Raw genomic sequence first — 19,642 nt, 5'->3', positions numbered from 1 at the left:
TACATGGCAAACGAGATCTGAGGTAACAGGGAGAAGAGCATTCTAGGTAGAGACTTAGCTCAAGAGTCTTTTTGGCTGGCGCGAGCTTGGTAAAAAGACCGATTCGGAACCAAACCCTTCAGTGATGAATGAAAAGAAGATTAACAACATCAGATTCAAGGTTACCCATGCTAAACACATGGTACAGCCTGTGCTCCCACTTTTCTTATCTCTCTTCCCCTCCCAGATATGAAAAATAGCTTGTATGCAGTCAGAAAACATTAACCTTTATCCATAAGAAAAAGTGCCCTGGCTATCTTTAAATAAAAATATATTTTATACTGTTTTATGAACAGCATTAAGGTATTAAATCTACTAGGGAAGTTGTTACCTTTTACTCACTTCCATAATTTCAGACTTCATTTTTTAATTGAACTGCATGCCATTGTACCTTTAAATCTTGCATTTCCTTCAGTAAAGAATACTCAGATTTCTCAAGATTAACTGCTTGCATCTACAGACAGCTTGTCGCCATGGAAATGTACTCAGCAATGAGTCCTTCTAAATTTCACTCAGGAAAGATTGCACAGCTGTCCTCAGCTGCAGACTCTACCCTGAGCATTTGCCAGTGTAAAAGAAACAAGCTAATATATTTACAGATGTATGAAGCTTAGGATTTTCATGGCTTCCATCATGTTGCCTTATTTTTAAAGCCTATGTGCTTACAACAATCTTCTGTTTATAGTTTAAGCCAAAGGTACTGATCTAGAGATTCACTATTGCAAAATAATAACAGAAAATATCCTATCTCTACATTTAATATAATTAGTGCACTTGTACATCCTACTCCCACTTCAACAGCCCAAGATCACAGCATATGAACATTAAACTTGCTTTTGTCCAGCCTTTTTTATCTTGTTATAATGTAAAATGTGTATTTCTTACAACTGAAAAAGTACTTGTTTACTTTAATATCTTTAACACATAACAGTCAATGAAAAGACTCCCCCACTTTTAAAATCCCCCTTACTACACAAAACAGTTTTACTGAAAATAACATGCAGTTTATATCATGAAATGTTTTACACAAGTACTAATAAGAACAATAATTGTTTTTCTTACAGTTTTTCCCTTTTAGTGTCCTTCTAAACATTAATGATATAAAGCAGGGTATATACTTTACATCCCACCTACAAGTTTAACAAAGTCAACAAAAGTCGCGTGTTTTTCAGCCACTTTTTTTTTTGCAAAACCATATTTCACAAATGTGATAAGTTGCTTTATAATGTACTAATTTCAGAGTTGCTAGTATTCTTCCTTTTCATTTCTCTCTCCTAACACCAGTCTCTGGTTCAAGTTCAAGGTAATGCTGATTCTTCTAGTCAACTCCTGTGCTTTTTTCTGTCTCAAGCATTTTCCTTTGGAACACTGGAAAAGGTTTTACTGGTAAAGTCTCTCTATGAATCTTATTGCCAGAAAAATGAAAAGCAGAGCCCCTTTCTGCTTGCTGGCTCACTTTTTGTTATATAAATATTTTTATTTCCTCTTTAACAGGATATGTGTCATAAAATGACATTGATCCTCCAGTTAAAAAAAAAACACTTTGAAGACAACTGGATACAGCAGCTTGAATCTCACACATATCTCTTGACATTCCATGATTGCTGGGTTAAATTTATTTCTCTTCTGCCTGGTGTACAGTGAATAATCATTTTCTATAAATACTCTGCTGTCTCCATATTTCAGTACTTTGCCATTCTGCTACAATTTTGTAAGGATCAGCTCTTTCTGCTGGTATGACTGCATTTTTACTAGTATAGGCCTTTTCCGCTTTCTCATTTCCAGGTTTGCAGCATAAACTTGACGTGGCCTTTCAATTAACAAATTCTGCTGTGCAACACCAGCCCAGTTGCTTATTTCTATTAATACAGTCTGTTCTTTCCAGTTTCCCTGATACAGCAGAAAATCTCAGGTTTTCTCTGTGTGCTCTGTCTTTTAATTCTATTTTTTAAACAGTTCTTATTGAGAAGCCTCATATTCAGGCATCTTTTTCTCCATGTAAACCTCTGATTTTTTTCAGTGTTATAGGTTCATCTGAATGGCTAGTTAAAGCTTCTATTTCCTCCAGCCTTTTGTTGTCTGAATTGACGTATTCCTTCAATGTTTCATTTATTTTAATAACTTCTGAGTACATCTGATTTATTTTTTCCTCTAAATTATTGAAGCCATTTCTTGAACCATAGCTGAAGCTTAAACTGCTTTTTCATAAAGGACTGCAGAATCCTTCCCAGTCAGTGTTTTCTCTTCACCTTTTCTGGTTGATTTTCTTTCAGGTTTTCCAAATTTCTTCTTTGCTAGCATTCAGACAGTGTACTTACTAGCCAGTAACTGAATTTTACCAAAGAAACATTTTCAATGGCACTTATTTTTCACATTTTCTGTTTTCACACTAGGAGGGATGATATTAACCTGCTGATCAGTGTGCAGCCATCTTGGAAGTCCTGTTGAATCTTATTTACATTTTATTTCTACTGTAAATGTTTAGTTTATTTTTGAAGAGTATCTGTTAACAGTATGTTATCAAACTACAGATATATGAAAAAAAAACTTCAGTGAAGTTTGCAGATGACTACAAACTAGGAGCCATAATTGAAACTCCTAACAATGTGGACATCCTACAAAAGGGCCTCACTGAGACAAATGCCTGGTGTCAAAGCCATGGCCTCAAGCTCAGTGCCAAAAAGTGCATTGTCATCCCCTTTGGTAAAAACTCTGTACCCATGAGCTACCACATAGGTGGTAGTCTACTTAACACAGAAAGTGTGATAAGAGACCTTGGGACACAGGTGGACAGTAGTCTCTCCTTTGATAATTACATCACCACAGTAGTCAGGAAATCCTTCTACATGGCACACCTCATCACAAAAGGTTTCTCATCCAGGAAAAAAGAGGTCATTGTTCCCGTCTACTCGTTACTCATTAGACCCATTATAGAGTACAACACCCCTTTTGGTATGTACCTCACAAGACATCTACAACTGGAAAGGCTGCAGAAATACCTCACAAAGAGGATTACTGGCCTCAAACAGATGCCCTATGCAGACCGTCTCAAAAAACTCCAGCTTTACTCCGTTGCATATCGCCTACTCAGAGGCGATCTCTGCCTAACATACAAAGCTATGTCAAACCCAGAGCTGTTGGACATGCTCCACTTAAAGAAATCCCAATCCCTTCAAGCTACACGCTCTAGGCACCTAAACCTTGTCACCACAATACACAGAACATGCTGCAGGGATAGATTCCTGTCCCAGAGACTTCCCATACCATGGAACAAACTACCTATCTATATCAAACAAAGCACCTCATTAGCACTCTTCAAGAAAAATCTTGATGATTGGATGGGAAATAGAAAATTCACCCTGGGGATCACCTCTGTGGCTCTGCTCGACAGGGACACAGGAATATAATTTTCTTGGGTGGCAAAAGCCAGGGTACCTTTTTGGCTAGGCTTGTATAGGCCCTAGGGCCGATGGCCTAGTATCTACCTATGAACCTGTGTAACCTTTCTTTGTAATGGTATTAAGGTAAGTGAAGGTTAAAATCTTAATTGTTGAAAGCAACACTATTTCTATAAAATCTTATTACACAGCCATTAGTTTCATTCAAAACATTTTACTTAGCATGCACTATATAACTCACATGCCTCATTCTTGCACTGGTTAACTTTACTGCTGTTTGACCCATATAAACAGTACATTCCTAAAATATTGTATAAAACAGTACTAAGTGTGGACGAATGGAAAGCAGAATTAAATGTTTCTTGACTTACAGTGACCTACCTGCCATGACTGTACACTTTGCCACTGGATCACAACCCACTGTTTGGGAACCATGGCTCTTTTCTGAGTAAGTCCCTTTGTAAGGATTTACTGCACAGATAATTCTGAAAAGAAAACAATGTAACACACTGGTAGCACAAGGGCATTCTTCTCTCCAGCACTGTAAACCCATCTAAACGCTTCTGTAAAAACATGTCTTGTAGTGGTTATGGGAACATTAGCCTAGGACTGCGACTATAAAACAACTAGTGGCAGCTCAGATAGACCTGTGCTACTCACTATGACATAGGTCCTCTAAAAATGCTGGATATCAGCCTCGGAGCTACAAATTTGTTGAGACTATTTCAAGGAATAGCTCATTTTCCAGCCCTTTGTAATAAAGATGCTGTGACTGGCAATGGAAGAAAAAGGGACTGGCAATGGAAGAAAAAGGTGACTAATGTTGCTATTTGTTCTGTGGGTCCATGGGTGGCTTTATCTCTTAGTACTAATGCAGTGACTGCATAGCATTTTAGATCACTCAGCATCTATTGACTATGCAAATACAGCAAACATGATTCCGGGGAGTTGTCGTAGAAAGAGAAAGTAACTGAAAGAGGAAAGAGTGGGTGGGATTCATTATATGTGTGTGCTCATGCGTGTGTGTATGTGTGTGGTAGTTCTGCCAGTCAAGACTATATTCATAACAAAGTACCCAAAGAAATATACTCCACTCAGCATCGACCTTCCACTTTACGGTCTGGTGTGGCATTAGAACACAACCCCTCCCTGCTTAAAAAGGAAAAAAAAGTACTAAAGTAACATTGCTTGGAAATTTCAGCTTGAACTTAGATCACACATGCACACTCATATACAAAGGTATTTTGGGTCTGAATGGAGAGATGAAAAGTCAGCAAGCAAAGGAAAGTGGTAGTGCTGAAACTGAATTCATCCTCATGTCTTGGTGAGTACCTTCATGAGGTGGATCTTGTTTTTCTACAAAATCTCACCAAGGTGACATGGATATATAGATTGTATTCATATGCATATATCATGGACAGAAGTAGGTCAAAAATGAAAAAAGATAGCTGGGTGCACAAGACCCAGTATAAAAAAAGTGCCCAATCCTGGTAGGCGCACTGGTGCCAGGACTGGAAAAAATGACAGTCTAGAATCCTCAAAATATGGAAACATTCCTACAATGGGGGCAGGCCAGGCCCAGGGGGAGGATGGCCCCCCTGTTGTAGAAGGAAGTAGCAATCCACAAAAATCACAAAAACTGATAGGCCAAAGAAGAGCCATAAAGATGATAGAGTGGACTATTGAGGATAATAAAGAAAATATGTATTGTTACTATTATGCAAAAAGCCCAGAATTTCCAGACAGAAGACATACAAAAAGATTACGAGAGAAATTAGAGGAAAGAAAAAATACTCCCTCAAGAAAAACTGCCAGAAGCTTCAAATAAAAATGTGTGGTCATTAATACAACAGATTTTTGAATAACAGTATATAGACCAAGAAACTTTGATCTGTTTGGAAAAAGAAGCATCTGAGGAATTGCAAAAATATAAACAACAAAACCTAGATATTTTTGAAAAGTATAAAAAAGAAATATGGACATGGAAAAGAAAGAGAGATTTGATATGTACAGTATTTATGCAAATCACAGCTTGATAGAACAAGTCCCCAGAGTAAGGAGAAATAGGAAGATCAGGAGATGTCTGAAGAAGAACTATGGACATGGGAAAGAAAAAGAGAGTTAATATGGTGTAATCTGTGCAATGGAGAAAGCAAAACTAATAAAAATACAAAAAGAGAAGCATGAAAGATATTTGAAAAGAAATACAAGCAAAGGATCCCGACATGGAAAACTTTACAATACCAAAAATAAGAAGACAAAGAGGAAAAGTAGAAAAGGTGATCAGTAATGGAGGAGTTAAATAAATAGAAACTGAGGTTATAGAGTGCCCCCAAAGTGAAGGATTCAGTGTAGAAAATCTGATTCAGAAAGCACCACAAAAAGATAGAGCAATGGAACTCCAAATTAAGGGGGAACCAGTGGAACAGGAAGCAATTAGTTAGGTGCCATATGAAGATATTTTGGAGCCTTCCACAGGAAACGAGTATAAACGTTCACTTGATGCTGGATGGCAAGGGAAGGAAGAGGAAACTGTGGAAACTCTGACACAGTTAATATTGAGCAGTGACAGGCCAGTGAGTTCTCATATGACAGAGCAAAGGGTGGCACAGGATGAAATTGAAAAAAATGCGCCACAGGAAGATGCAATACAAATCTCTATAGAATGCCCACAGGAAATGGAAAACAAAAAAAGTGTAACGACTTCTCATCTTCTCTTTGTCAATGATTTGAAACTGTATAGTTCATCAGATGAGGAACTGAAAGTACAACTTAAGTTGTCAAAACTTTTTCAGATGATATAACAAAGTCATTTGCTCTTGATAAATGTGCAAAAGCAACCATTAAAGCAGGAAAACTGCAGCACCAAGAAAACATCACTTTGTACAAGAATATGATATAAAAGAACTTGAGCAAGAAAAGTGTACAACTATTTGGGAACTGATAAAGGATCAACAACAAAACATGAACAAATGTGAATAAAACTTAGTAAGGAGTACTTTAGAAAGCTTAAATTAATCCTGAAAACAGCATTGACATCTAGGAACAAAATCCAAGCTCTAAACCAGTTTGCTCTTACGGTTTTGGAGGGACTGACTGGCCCCAAAATGTGTTGGATAGATTAGAAAGGAAAACAAGAAGGATGCTTCATGCTCATCAAATGATTTATAAAAATCAGTGCATACCAAGATTAAATATTCCCCATCCCAAAGGAGGGATGGGCCTCCTTGAAACTGATTATATGTACAGATCTGCAAATGTGAGACTCCACACATACCTGCTGACCTCACAAGACCAAAATGTAGTGAAAATAAATCTAAGATGACTTCCCTGCTTAGACTAGCAGAAGCATATCTGTGTCAAGTAGGAATGGAAATCAAACCAAAAGAGGATAAAAACTGGGCAGCAACTGAATGTGACAAAAAGCAAAAGAAAGAATATAAGGTTAAGGACCAGATGAGAAGGTAAGAAATGTGGAAAATGCATAAATATAGTTGCAACGCAGGAAGGGTTAAGGAGGCAAATTCAAACCAAGAGATGAAAGGTTAATATTAGCAGCACGAGATAGTGGGCTACATACACATTGGTTTACAAAGTCCATTGAACTTGTGGGAGAAACAGACAAACATAGGTTTTGTAAAACAGAACTGGAAACAGTTGCACACCTCGGTTGCAACATACTAATGGCAGAAGGTCTGTATCCCAAAAGGCATAACAATGTGGTGAAACTGTTGCACTGCGGATTGTACAAACATTATGGTATTGAAGTGGCTGAAAAACACTGGAAACATGAGCCACAAAGCATCATAGAAAATTATGAAATCTACATCGCATGTGATCATCCATTACCAAAAAGTCAAAAGATAGATGCTAGAGAACTGGATATAGTGGTCCAAGAAAAGAACTTAAAAGTAGCATTGGTCATTGAAATCCCCACACCCAGTGACTACAGTGTCTTGTGTACAGAGAGACACAAAGTCATAAAATATCAGGATTTGCAAGCAGAAATGAGAGCAATGTGGAAGAAAGATACCCAGATAGTTCCAATAGTAGTAGGAGCAACGGGTCTTATAAAAAAGGGTCTACAATCATATTTAGATATGCTACCAATACATGTAACTCTATATGAATTGCAGGAGGTGTCATTACTGGGCACACTACAGGTGCTGAGAAGAGCAATTTGGCTGCCATCAAAGAGTGAAACAATACTAATTTCATGAACTTTAACTGTACTTTGACTTAGAAATGGGGTCCATTCCTGTCATGGTATTAGAAACCCAAAAGATTTTTAGAAATTAAAAAGGCAAACATGACATTTCTTTGACACATGCAGAAGCACATTACTAAGCACTGACGTTTAGATGTCAAGATGCAATTAACACAAAAAAACTCAAACTGCATATCTACAAAGAAGGATAATACCCCCTGTACAACCTCTATTTGGGATACTGTACCTCCTCCACTCCCAGTTAGTAAATATACTAATTAATTTGTTTGCAAATCCGTGGATCGGATTCCGAACTCGGCATTCCAGCTGGCGGATGGCCAGCTATGCCTCAGTCCTCCTCTCCCTGCCCCTGCTCGCACCTCATGACCTCAGACTCTAGGTTTTGCAAAAGCAACAATACCCTAAAAAAAGGGTAACAAGAATATGCAAGGAAACTGAACGAAGGTTACTCTACCTTAGAGGAAAAAGGAATGCATGGCTACCAGCAAAAGGTAGTAAACCTCAGAGAAGGTAAAGTGGAGATGTATAGGACAGCAGAGCCAGATCCTGCACTAGGCAACATAGGCAGTCACCTAGGGCCCACTAGCTTGGGGGACACACTAGCTGGTGGAGCTCCCACAAACATATATTTATTTTTTAAAAATGCACTCTGCATGTGTTACATTTCTTCTTTAAGGACACACATAGAGTTCATCCTTAGTAGTGTCTGTACGTATGTCTTTAGTACAACACACGCGCATTTAAACTGGAATGGAGCATGTGCGATTTTTTAAGAAATGAGCATGGATTTTCCCAACAAACAGGTAGCTTAGTGGATTTTTTTGTTATGCTGTTGAACATTTGTGTGCGTGTGTATAATGTCCTACTCAGAGCTGACAGGTTAGTTAATTTAACCAGGCTCAAACCCTATACTTTAGTTACAGGGAACAGGAGCCTGAATCCTCTACACCATCTACTAGACTATGAGTTTAATTGCATTTTCAAGGAACTGTGAATTTCAATGCATTTGCAAGGAATTGTGAGCTTCAATACATTTTCAAGGAATTATGAGCTTCAGATGCTTACTGCTACTCATGCTATGTCTGTTTTCAATGTACAACTGTATTGTTTAACAAGTAGTCATTACTGTTTGTGCTAGAGAATTTGGAAGCAGTGTTAGTACTACAGGTAGCATCCTTGTTTTTGATGCAGAAGGTTGGGGGTTCTACTCCTACAAAATGTAGTTGGATTGCTGCTACTGAGTTGTACTTTAATAGGGAGGGGCTGGAGTCCTCAGTGTGTTCTCCTTTGTATGTGATGCCTTGTAACTACAAACCTGTTGTCAGTTTCCCATCCATTCCCTAGTGCAATATTAGCAGATTGCCATTTTGTTTGGTTTTAGTATAACACAGGTCATTTATCCTTCAAGGGCAGCAAGCACTGAATTTGTAGATGAAACAGTGGAATTTAAAGTTGTTTGCTAGTAGCAACCTTTTCATTAGTTGCAGATCTCTTTAAAGTGGAATTACTTAGAAGACTTTTACTTCTGCAGAAATTGTGCATATTGACGGATACTGATGTACTGTAATGACAGAAGTATGAGGTGCCTTTTTATGGCTGATATGTTCTGAAATGGGCACTTTTGTCACTGTTGGTTCATATGTTATGTTTTATTGCTTACTGAAAAAAATGTTCAAAACTACAAATTTAAAACACACTCAAATGAGTGGTGCTGCATTATAGAAGGAATATAAATGAATATATTCATAAGTAAGTACTAGACTAGCTGCCTTTGGAGGCCATTTTATTTCTAAGCAATTCCCCTCAAAAGTGAAAATCAAACCCTGTACCTTGTCTTTGTGAGGCAAACACCTTAACACCTATACCAACCTCTCCACCCCTACAATAAGAAAGGTGAATCAAAGAACACATGCATGTATTTATGGTCCTAAAAATGTGTTCAAAAGGCTTATGGTTTGAAAACAGTCCAAAAGTAAATTTAATCTGCCTCTGGCCAGATGCATTTTCTTTGAATATGGGTTTCAATGCCATTTTAATGAATGTGAGTTTTAAGGACAGAGAAGTTTATCATTAATGTCAAGTCTGTTTCATTGTAAGATTGTATTGTTTTGTTTAGCAAATGTCTATCAGTGTTTGTGCTATAAAATTTGAAGTAAAAGTTTTAAATTAAATCCAAATATCTGTAATCATTGTAGAAGTAAATGAGAAAATAGCATGCACGCTGACAGGTCTGATCAGTGTTTATGGAAACTGGGGAGAAACAGCCAAGTAATGAGACACTGGAATGGCTGTGTGTTTGTGTGTGTGTGTGTGTGTGTGTGTGGTAATCCATTATCATGCCTAGGGCCCCATTTGACCACGATCTAGCTCCGGAGGATAGGACAACCACATACAAAGTGCAGGGGAATACAGTCTCCCCATAGAATTTTTTCATACCAGCATTTATTTGTTAATTTATGAAACGTTTTCATTTTTTTCATGTTCCATAGTGACATTTTAAAAATTATAATTCGGTATCATATAGGTAAGTTTAAATGTGTTGGCTGTTTAAATCATAGATGTGCACACATCAGAAAAATGGTACAGTCTTTAGTTTTGTTATTAAGCCACACTGGTGTTTACACTCATATGCTTTTTTTCTCCACTTAGTGATGTACTGTAGTTCTTTTTTTATAAGCAGGAAACACAGTACATCCTATGTGACAATGTTATTATTAGCTCAGTGCTTGTGTTTGTAAAAAAAACTACTGAACTGTTTATTTTAAATATAAGGCCTTGCCTTTCTTACTAGTTCATAAAAAATATTTATGGAATGAGAGGATCTTCAGGGATTAACAGGTTATATTTCCATATGCTAACAATGAAAACAATCCTCAGCATGTAATACATTTTACTGAATAAGATTTAACATTAAGAGACTGATCTCATACAACTCACAGAGTCCCTGCTCTAATATCATGTACCCAAACCATGCAGGCACAAATATACACACAAACAAAGGACCAAGTTTAGCTGAATTTAAAACACATGACAACCAAAAGGAAAGACATGAAATACGCACTGACCTCTTTGTAGTACTTGGCTGCAAGGTTAAAGTCTTCATTAATTTCAGCCTCCCGGGCAAAGTGTTTGAGTTGTGCTAAGTCAAGAAAGCTCTGTGGGACAGGGTCTGGCACATCCATGGAAAGAGTCTTGTTTGGAGAAAGAGAAAAATACATTTCTTAGCAAACACAAAGCCTACATATCATTTTAACATTTTTCATCTGTATGCCCTTACAAACATGCACAAAGCAAAACACATGCATTTTTCCTGCATTTGTTTAAGCATAAAGGTGTACCACTAATTACAGCAACATTACAAAAACATCCTCAAATGAAAATATGAGCAAAATACCCATGCCATTTTCTTAAAAAAAAATGTTGATTCAGAGGTTCATTTTAGTCTTTTAGGCATCTGTCTTCTTTCTATTATGGTCCTGCATGTGTATTATAAATAGCTTAGTATCACATGAACCACAACAGTCTGATTAATTAAAATATGACAATACACAAAATGGTGAACAAAAGACTGCTCAGAAGGATAGGCAAAGAAAGTCATAATCTTACAACCAATTTACTGAGTAGCAGCTCCTATTTAGTGTAGCTGCTATCTTCAACAACCTACACACCTCAGTGCAATTTCTCTAATGTTGCCACACCTCTTACTCTGTGCATATGTGTTTAAAACCTCCACAGATGATAAGTAGGTCAACTCTTCCATCATCTAGTTATACATACTGACTTACGATCAAAGTCAGTTTTAAAAAGTGAGAGAAACAGACAAATGCATGACCTTTAAAACAGAACTGAAAACAGCTGCACATCTCATTGTAGGATGTGATACGCCCATGGCTGAGGGTCTGTATAGTGAAGGCACAATATTGTGGCAAGACTAGCAAACGGGATTGTGTAAACAGTACAATATAGAAGTAGCTGAGAAGCACTAGAAACATGAATCACAAGGCATTTATCTACAGTGATGAAGGTCTGAGCACATGGTATCACCCAATGCCAACAGCCAAAAAAAAATTGATGCAAGAAAACCAAAACTAAATATAGTAGTCCAAAAAAAATGACAAAAATAACTTTAATCAGTGAAATTGCTACACCCAGTGATTATAGTAATTACCTACTGAGAGATAAAAAAATCATAAAATACCAGGATTTGTAAGCATAAACTACAGCAATGTGGAAGAAAGATACCCAGGCAGTTTCAATAGTAGTAAGAGTAGCAGGACTAATAAAAAAGAATTTACAGTCACACTTAAATATGCTGCTAATGCATGTAACCCTGTGGGAACTGCAAAATGAGGCAATTCTGGGTACATTGTGGGTGGAGTGAAGAGCACTCTTGGCTAACACCAAAGACTGAAACAATACTAATTTCATGAATTGTAATCTTACCATGGCTTAGGAGTGGGGCACAATTAAGGTATTAGAAACCCAAAACTTTTAGAGAAATTAATAAAGGCAGAACGCCTACACAACTATTATGTCCCAACTACTGAGATCTGACAAGACAAATCAAGCACTAACACACAAAACTATACAGTAACTTCTATACGTAGCAGTGCAGTATTACAATAAATGCAATCACTGAAACTAACTCTTACTTGGAGGTATTGGCCACATGATTTTGTGTACAATAAGCCTTAGTTGTCACCTCTGCAAAACAAAATATTTGTTGTCTTTTACTACCAGAAGAACAAGAAGCAGAATCTCCTTGTTTCACAGCCTACTTTTTGTTGGACAAACTTTTGTATTTCCTCCTTAGCATATACTTCATCAAAAAATGATTGTGTCCCTCTAGGGAAGAATGCCTTGAGGACAGCTGGGTACAGCAGCTCGAATCTCATACCTGCTTCTCAACATTCCTTGAACAGTGCAATAACTTTGCTCCTCTTCTGTCGGGTGTACAGTGAGTAATCATTCTCCACAAACACTCTGCTGTCTTCCACTTTTAGTACTTTGTCCTGTCACAATCAAGTCTTCCTGCTGGTCTAGAGCTTTCTCATAGCCAGGTTTGGAGCATACACACAATGTGCCCTTTCAACTAACAGCTCCTGCTGTGGAATACCAGTCCAGTTGCTTATTTGTGCTTTCATAAATTAATGCAGTCTGTTCCTTCCAGCTTCTCTGGTATAACTGAAAATCTCAAGTTTTCCCTACATGCTCTGCCCTCTAATTCTATTATTTTTTTGAAACATCTCTTCCTGAGCAGTCTCACATTCAGCCAGCCTTTTCTTCATTTTGATCTCTGAGTTTTGCAGCTTTATTACCTCATCTGAATACGTGTTTAAAGCTCCTTCCATTTTTCCAACCTTTTGTTGTTTATGTTGATATGCTCCATCAGTGTTTTGTTTATTTTAACTGGGTCTGTGTGCAGTTGTCTTATATCTTCCCTGTAGGTTACTGGAATTCATGTCTGGAGATTGCATTGCTTTTTCTGAAAACTTGAAGAACTTTTCCCATTCAGTGTTTCTTCCTCACTTTTTGTAGCTGATTTTTTTTCTAGGTCCTCTGTATTTCTTTTTTCCTGGCATCTAGGTAGTACACTTATTAGCAAGTTACTGAAATTTTCCCATAAACACAAGTCTACTGGCCTTCTCTGCTAAGTTTCTGTTTTCACACTGGAAGAGCTAGAATTAAACTGTTACTCAATATGTAGCCATAATGGAAAGCTCAATCTTTTTTGTCTTTTGCACATATAGGTTCATAGGTGTTTACTAGGCTAATGATGACAAGGGCCATTTTAAGCCTAGTCATGCATCTCAATATCCCATATGTTAGAATAGAGTACACACTCCTTTAAAATAAAGTCACACAGGCATTAAAGTGAACATATATCAGTCAAGATAATCATTTGGACTAATAAAGCCCTTTGAATTGAAAGTAAGATTTATATGAGAAAAAACTAAGGACATTAACTTACTCTATATGCTATTACCAGGAAACAGCAAGTAAAACCTGTATTCCTCTACAGAAGGCATCAAAAGCAACACCGTTTTCAGAAGAGATCACTATGCCAAATTCATTTCAAAAGCTTGGACATTCTGAAGAGAAGAAATGGAGAACAGCATTACATAATGCTGCTGTCACCCACTATGAAAAGTGCAGTGAATGAATGTTGAGTTTTATAAGGCAGAAGTCTCTTAAATCAATATCAAATTTAGTTCCTTCAAGTGATGGAAAATAACTAAAGGGAAAGAACCACACCCCATTCTGTGTACATCCTTCCATTAACCAGAGAGTTGCAGCCAACAAGACAGAATTAATTTGATGTCAGATGAATTCTGGACTCATTAGCAGCACACTGGTGTCAGGGAAAAATGCAGGGGTGAAGAGCCCTTTGATTTTCGGCAGGGAAAAAAAGAGTACAATGAAAAAAAAAAAAAGGCAATGGGCTGTGTGTAGTCTCAGAAAATGTATTTAAAGCAGCTACACTCTCTGCTGGCAATATCCCTGCATGTAACAACATTACAACAGTTGGCCAACACAAGAAGAATAGGACACCATAAGGACAAATAAGGTAATCCTGTCCATCCACAGCAGTCATAATAAGTGTTAGGAATAAAATACTTAAACATGTCTTTTACAGGACCCATTAGTAGTGTCCCTTCTATGCCACAAACAAGGGCAATCATTCTCCAACTGGTTGAGCTTTCATAGCCATTACAATGAGGAAGGACTCCATGTTATCCATCTGTCCAATATTATAAAATTGCATCAGCAGGCCTGCACTTTTTTATTGGGAACCTGCTGTGATTTTCATTTGTTGTGATGTCCTTTTTATAACAGAAGAATGGATGACTAAAATTGCTTTTCAAATTTATCCCATCACCTAAGGTTCCATAGGGCCAAAAAGAAAAGATATCTGCTAAAATTAATAGTATTCAGACACAAAAGTTGCACCAGATGATTGCTGAACTTTCTTCCCCTCCAACAATCTTAGAGTACTCAGGTAGACAACATCTCCAGCAATTAGGCTAACAGGGAAAGAGATGGTGTTAACATTTTTAGGTTTGAGAAAGTACCTGTTAAAGCCCTTGTCAAGCATTTCAGTGTGGAACAAAAACAAATCAACTACTCTGAGCAACAGTAGGATGCACATCAAACCTAACTTTACAGTTGCACCAGAGGAATTCAAAGGACATTATTCTGGATTCGACAGCACTGAACCATAAGGAAGAATTATTTTATTGGGGCCATGCTCCAATTCTGCACCCCTGGATAAGTGTCACCACTCTGAAAGCTTTCTGTGATAAAGACTTGTGGCAGCCTTGAGAAAAAAACTACTACATGAAGGTAGTTGAACATCTGTTTTGAAAGAATATTTAATTTCTTCTCCATGAAGGATCTACACCTAATATCTCTGGCCTCTGCTTCTCCATTCTTCAAAAGTATTACCTGTATATGTTTAACCTAGAGTTCATATTTTGAGTTAAAAGAACTGCAGTGAGTTTTGCTTGCAAGTGAATGTTATCACTGTTCTAGTGGAGCTCCAACATGCTTGGAGAATTGGATCAGCCTTAAGACAGCTCCTCCTTTTCTAACTTCTTTTCTAAAAACGTTCACAACTCAATGTAATTAGAAGGAAATCAGTAAAGAAAAATATTAAGCTGTAAGGTAGTACAATGCTGAATTAGGGGAAGCCGAGTTCCCCTCTCATAGGCCTTTCTGAGCCATATGAAGAACAATGGAATGAATATATATTCAGTTACTTGCAGCCTCTGTGCCAGTCCTAGTTTTACTATTGGCCATGTCATGCTGTGTTCCACATGCAAGACCCTCTTCATGTACGAAGATAGCTCATTAGGAAAAACAAACAAGAAAGGATACATGGATTATATCTGTATTTCCAAAAAGCCATAATGTATCAGAATCAAGGCCATAAACACCAATTATACAGTAAAAAGCAATAGCAATAAATACCAACCCTGCCTAGTGTTTCTTATCATTGACAAGGCAGGAGAGACTGACTTGTCACCTTGACTTGGACCATAAAACCCATGAAGATATTGCTGATTAATAAGCCATGAAGAGAAAAGGACACAGTCAATGTAATTCTCAACATCAAGGCTTAAAATGAGAAGAAGAAGAAATGTGTTGGTTCTTCTTTAAAATATTTTGTATACACAGATCTCAACTTTTGTGCAGCTATCCATAACAGGATCTGTTTTTTGCTTGATTTATAACTACAACAATACCAGGGACATGGTGTGCTTGCAGTGACTGAAAACATTTTAGCAGTTTTTGTCAGTGTTGTGGGGTTTCACAAAGGTCCTTCTAGTATATCTGAACATATCCCTTAACAAGAAAACCCATAGCACTATGCTGCTGATACCCAACTATAAATAGTGCCCACCAACAGAAAAAGAGTCATGGAGAAAATCCCTGGCACCAAATTCTCCAACCACTTTGCAAATCATGAATTCTGGTAGTAAAAAAGAAAAAAAAAAACTGCTGAAGGACCAGGATTGTAGGGAAACAAGGATCTAGAAAATCAGAAGTTCAGGATGCCATCTTCAGCTCTGATAAGCATATAGACTGGATTGGAAATCCATTTATAAGGTTGGCATTTTCAACAAATATCAGCATTATATCCATGCTGGTATATTAGCCATGAGGTATGAATAGTGGTGAGTCCTTCTCCTGTTGGTGTAGCTTTAAGTCAGGTACCTGTCAAGCCATCAAGTCAGCAAAGATGATTGTGAATTTCTCATCTTTCCTCCTAAATTATAACGCCGTGAACTAGTTCCAAGGGTGATTGTCTTTCAATCGCCATTGATAAACAGTACATCTCTGTCCATTTTTGTCATTTTTTTTTTGTCTGATTTCTGGGATCCTGGCTCAGTAGACAGACAAAGCTTGCAATGATAAACAATTAATCCCCACTTTAAGTAAAGTAAGCCTGTTCAACAGATTAGACAAATCACAACAGTCAGTCTGGGATACCAGAATAAATTGATATATGTTCCCCTTCTTTTACCATCATGGTAGGAATAGAAGTATATCTCCTCATATACTAGTTTTACTACCTTATTATGTTTGATGGAGGAAAGGTGAATTTCTTAGAGACAATGTCACACCTATGAATATTAACACATCTTAGGATTCTGTTTCTTTATTAGGTTATTTAATTCACTCACATTACAGAAGGGTATCTTCATGAGAGTTTTCTGTTATGTTTGCTCATTTTTGAGGCTAAAGGACAGCAACAGTGCCTCATGTCCCCATACCACCCATCTGCAGTATCCATAGAAAAATGGGTAAAAAAGTATCTTGCTCCCACAGCTGGCTTTCTGCTTATCTGAACCTGGAGCTACTTAGGGCACTGTTCTTCTAGGGGCACATATCCGCCATTTATTTTTAAAACAATGAAATCTGGTATTATTTTAACTTTAAAAAAATAAATAAGTAAATAAATGTCCAGAGCACTCCTCTTAAAAGAAAAAGCAACTGTGGATGCTGCATGGTTAGTGTCCTAAGGGGAGGTGCAATGCAGCTGACTCCATTCACTTTACACTTTGAACTTTACATGGTTCCTGTTCCATGGGGGGAGAGAGAAAAAAAAATAACTTGATAAGTATAAGAACTGCTATTAAAATGTAAAATTAACAGCTTACTCAGACTGTCAAGCTGGAAAATTTGATCTCAAACAGACAAGGTCTTGGTCGAGGCCAGTACAAATATGAGAAGCGTGCAGATGACAATTTGGAAGGGGGAAGGAGGGAGGGAGGGATGTTGAACTGGACAAAAATGAGGCTACATAAATCTATTGTTATGGTATGCACATAACTTTCATATCCAATGTTTCCTATTTTCATATGATTCAACATTTGGGATAGATTCTCAAACTTTTCTAAAAGGAACCTCGGGGTTTCAAGGAAGGACAATCCTGAGAAGGTAACCATTCACTCATCAAGATTTCTCTTGAAGAGGGCCATTGAGGTGCTCTGCTTGACATGTATGGGAAGTCTAGTCCAGAGCATACATACATATATACATACAAATGTTTCAAGCACGGGCATTAATGTCCTTCTAGCTTGCCAATATACCAAAACACTTGTTCCCATAAATAGAAGTTATGTACTTACCATAATGTTCCATGTGAGTTGTTTATCTCACCTTTATTCTCACTGATGGGTTCGGAGCCGATCCTCGGCTCCGACACGGCTGATAGCAAGCTCAAGGTTTGCCAGTAGCTTGAGACCAAGCCCCTTATCCCACAATGCACTGCTGGAATTACCTCAGATCTTGTTTGCAGCGAATAACAGTATATACATATATATACAACATATACATACCCTCTTATATAGGCTCATAGGTTCATAGGTTGATACTAGGCTATCTGCCCTAGGGCATTTATAAGCCTAGCCAGAGTGTGTTTGGCTTTTGCCACCCTTTTAGATTAGTTGACTGTGCCTCTGTATAGTAGGTCACAGAAGATAGCCCTTTTAAGGTTAGTTTACTGTGCCGCTGTCTAGTAGGGACACAGAAGAGATCCCATGGGTAAACCTATGATCTCCCATCCACTCGTCAAGATTTCTCTTGAAGAGGGTCATTGAGGGGCTCTGCCTAACATGGATTGGGATTTTGTTCCAGAGTGAGGGGAGCCTCTGGGATATGAATCTGTCCCTCCAGCATGTCCTATTTATTTCTGTGCTGAAGTTTAAGTCCCTGGAGCGTGTAGCTCTAAGGGATTTGGATTTCCTGAGGTGGAGCATGTCCATTAATTCTGGTTTGGACATGGCTTTATACGTCCGGCACAGATCGCCTCTGAGTAGGCGGTAAGCAACTGAGTAGAGCTGGAATTTCTTTAGCCTAACTGCGTAGGGCATCTGTGTGAGTCCCTTGATCCTCTTGGTGAGGTACTTTTGGGGTCTTTCCAGTTGCTGCAGGTGTCGGGTAAGGTACATCCCAAATGGGGCATTGTATTCAATTATGGGCCTGATGAGTGATGAGTAGAGGGGCACAATGACCTCTCTTGATCTAGATGTGAACCCTTTTGTGATAAGGTGGGCTATATAGAAGGTCTTTCTAACCACTTTGGCAACGTGATTGTCAAAGGAGAGATTGCTATCTACTTGGGTCCCCAAATCCCTAATTACTTCTTCCGTACTTAATGGATTACCACCTATGTGGTAATTTGTGGGCACTTTGTTTTTCCCAAAGGGGATGACTATGCACTTTTTGGCATTTAGCTTTAGGTCATGGCTCTGGCACCAGTTATCCATCTCTGTGAGACCCCTTTTGGAGGATGCTTGTGTCAGTCGGTGAGTCGATTATGGCACCCAGTTTGCAGTCATCTGCGAACTTGGTCAGCCATAGTCCTCCCGTGTTAGCCTGTACCTCAGAGAAATATATACTGAACAACAGAGGTCTCAGGACTGAGCCTTGTGGGACGCCACTTGCAACTGGTTTAGAGTCTGACATGGCACCTGCAATTCTGACCATGTGGGTTCTATCCCTGAGCCACTTTGCAACCCATCTTGTGACATAGGGGTTGATATTTAAGCTGGTGAGCTTATTTATGATGCCCGAGTGGGGTATTGTGTCAAAGGCTTTTGCGAGGTCCAGGTAGGCTGTGTGGACTACCTTCCCTTCATCTATGGCCTTGGTGACTGCTTCAAAGAAGTCGACCAGGTTCAAGGGGCAAGATCTGCCCTTAATAAAGTCGAATTGGGTAGGATCCAGTGTTTGGAGGTTCCCAATATCTTTGTTTATGAGTTCCATGATGATACGCTCCATAGCTTTGCAGACCGGGCTAGTCAGGCTTATAGGGCGATAGTTTCCGGGGTCCATTGTGGCACCACCTTTGTGGAGTGGGACCACTGTTGCTGCACGCCATTCCATGGGTACATATCCTGTAGTAAGGTTGAGATTGAACAGTGACTTTATGTGAGGGTTCAGTTCTTCTTGGAGCTCATGTAAGACG

The 19,642-nt window shown here is 38.3% G+C and overlaps 1 protein-coding gene across 1 annotated transcript in view; it reads right to left on the bottom strand.

Moving 5' to 3' along the window:
- Nucleotides 1-19,642, bottom strand: part of CFAP70 (cilia and flagella associated protein 70) — a 1,838,232-nt gene that overhangs the window by 733,965 nt on the left and 1,084,625 nt on the right. Inside the window, exon 15 of the mRNA XM_044079382.1 lies at nucleotides 10,731-10,856. Within this exon, the coding sequence (XP_043935317.1) occupies nucleotides 10,731-10,856 (126 nt within the window). The remainder of the gene's footprint in view (nucleotides 1-10,730; nucleotides 10,857-19,642) is intronic.

This window comes from Protopterus annectens, chromosome 8.part0 (assembly GCF_019279795.1).
Source record: "Protopterus annectens isolate FY-2018-M chromosome 8.part0, PAN1.0, whole genome shotgun sequence".
Classification (NCBI taxonomy): domain Eukaryota; kingdom Metazoa; phylum Chordata; order Ceratodontiformes; family Protopteridae; genus Protopterus; species Protopterus annectens.
Note: the sequence above shows the minus strand (reverse complement) of the source record. Positions and strands in the feature narration are given on the sequence as shown.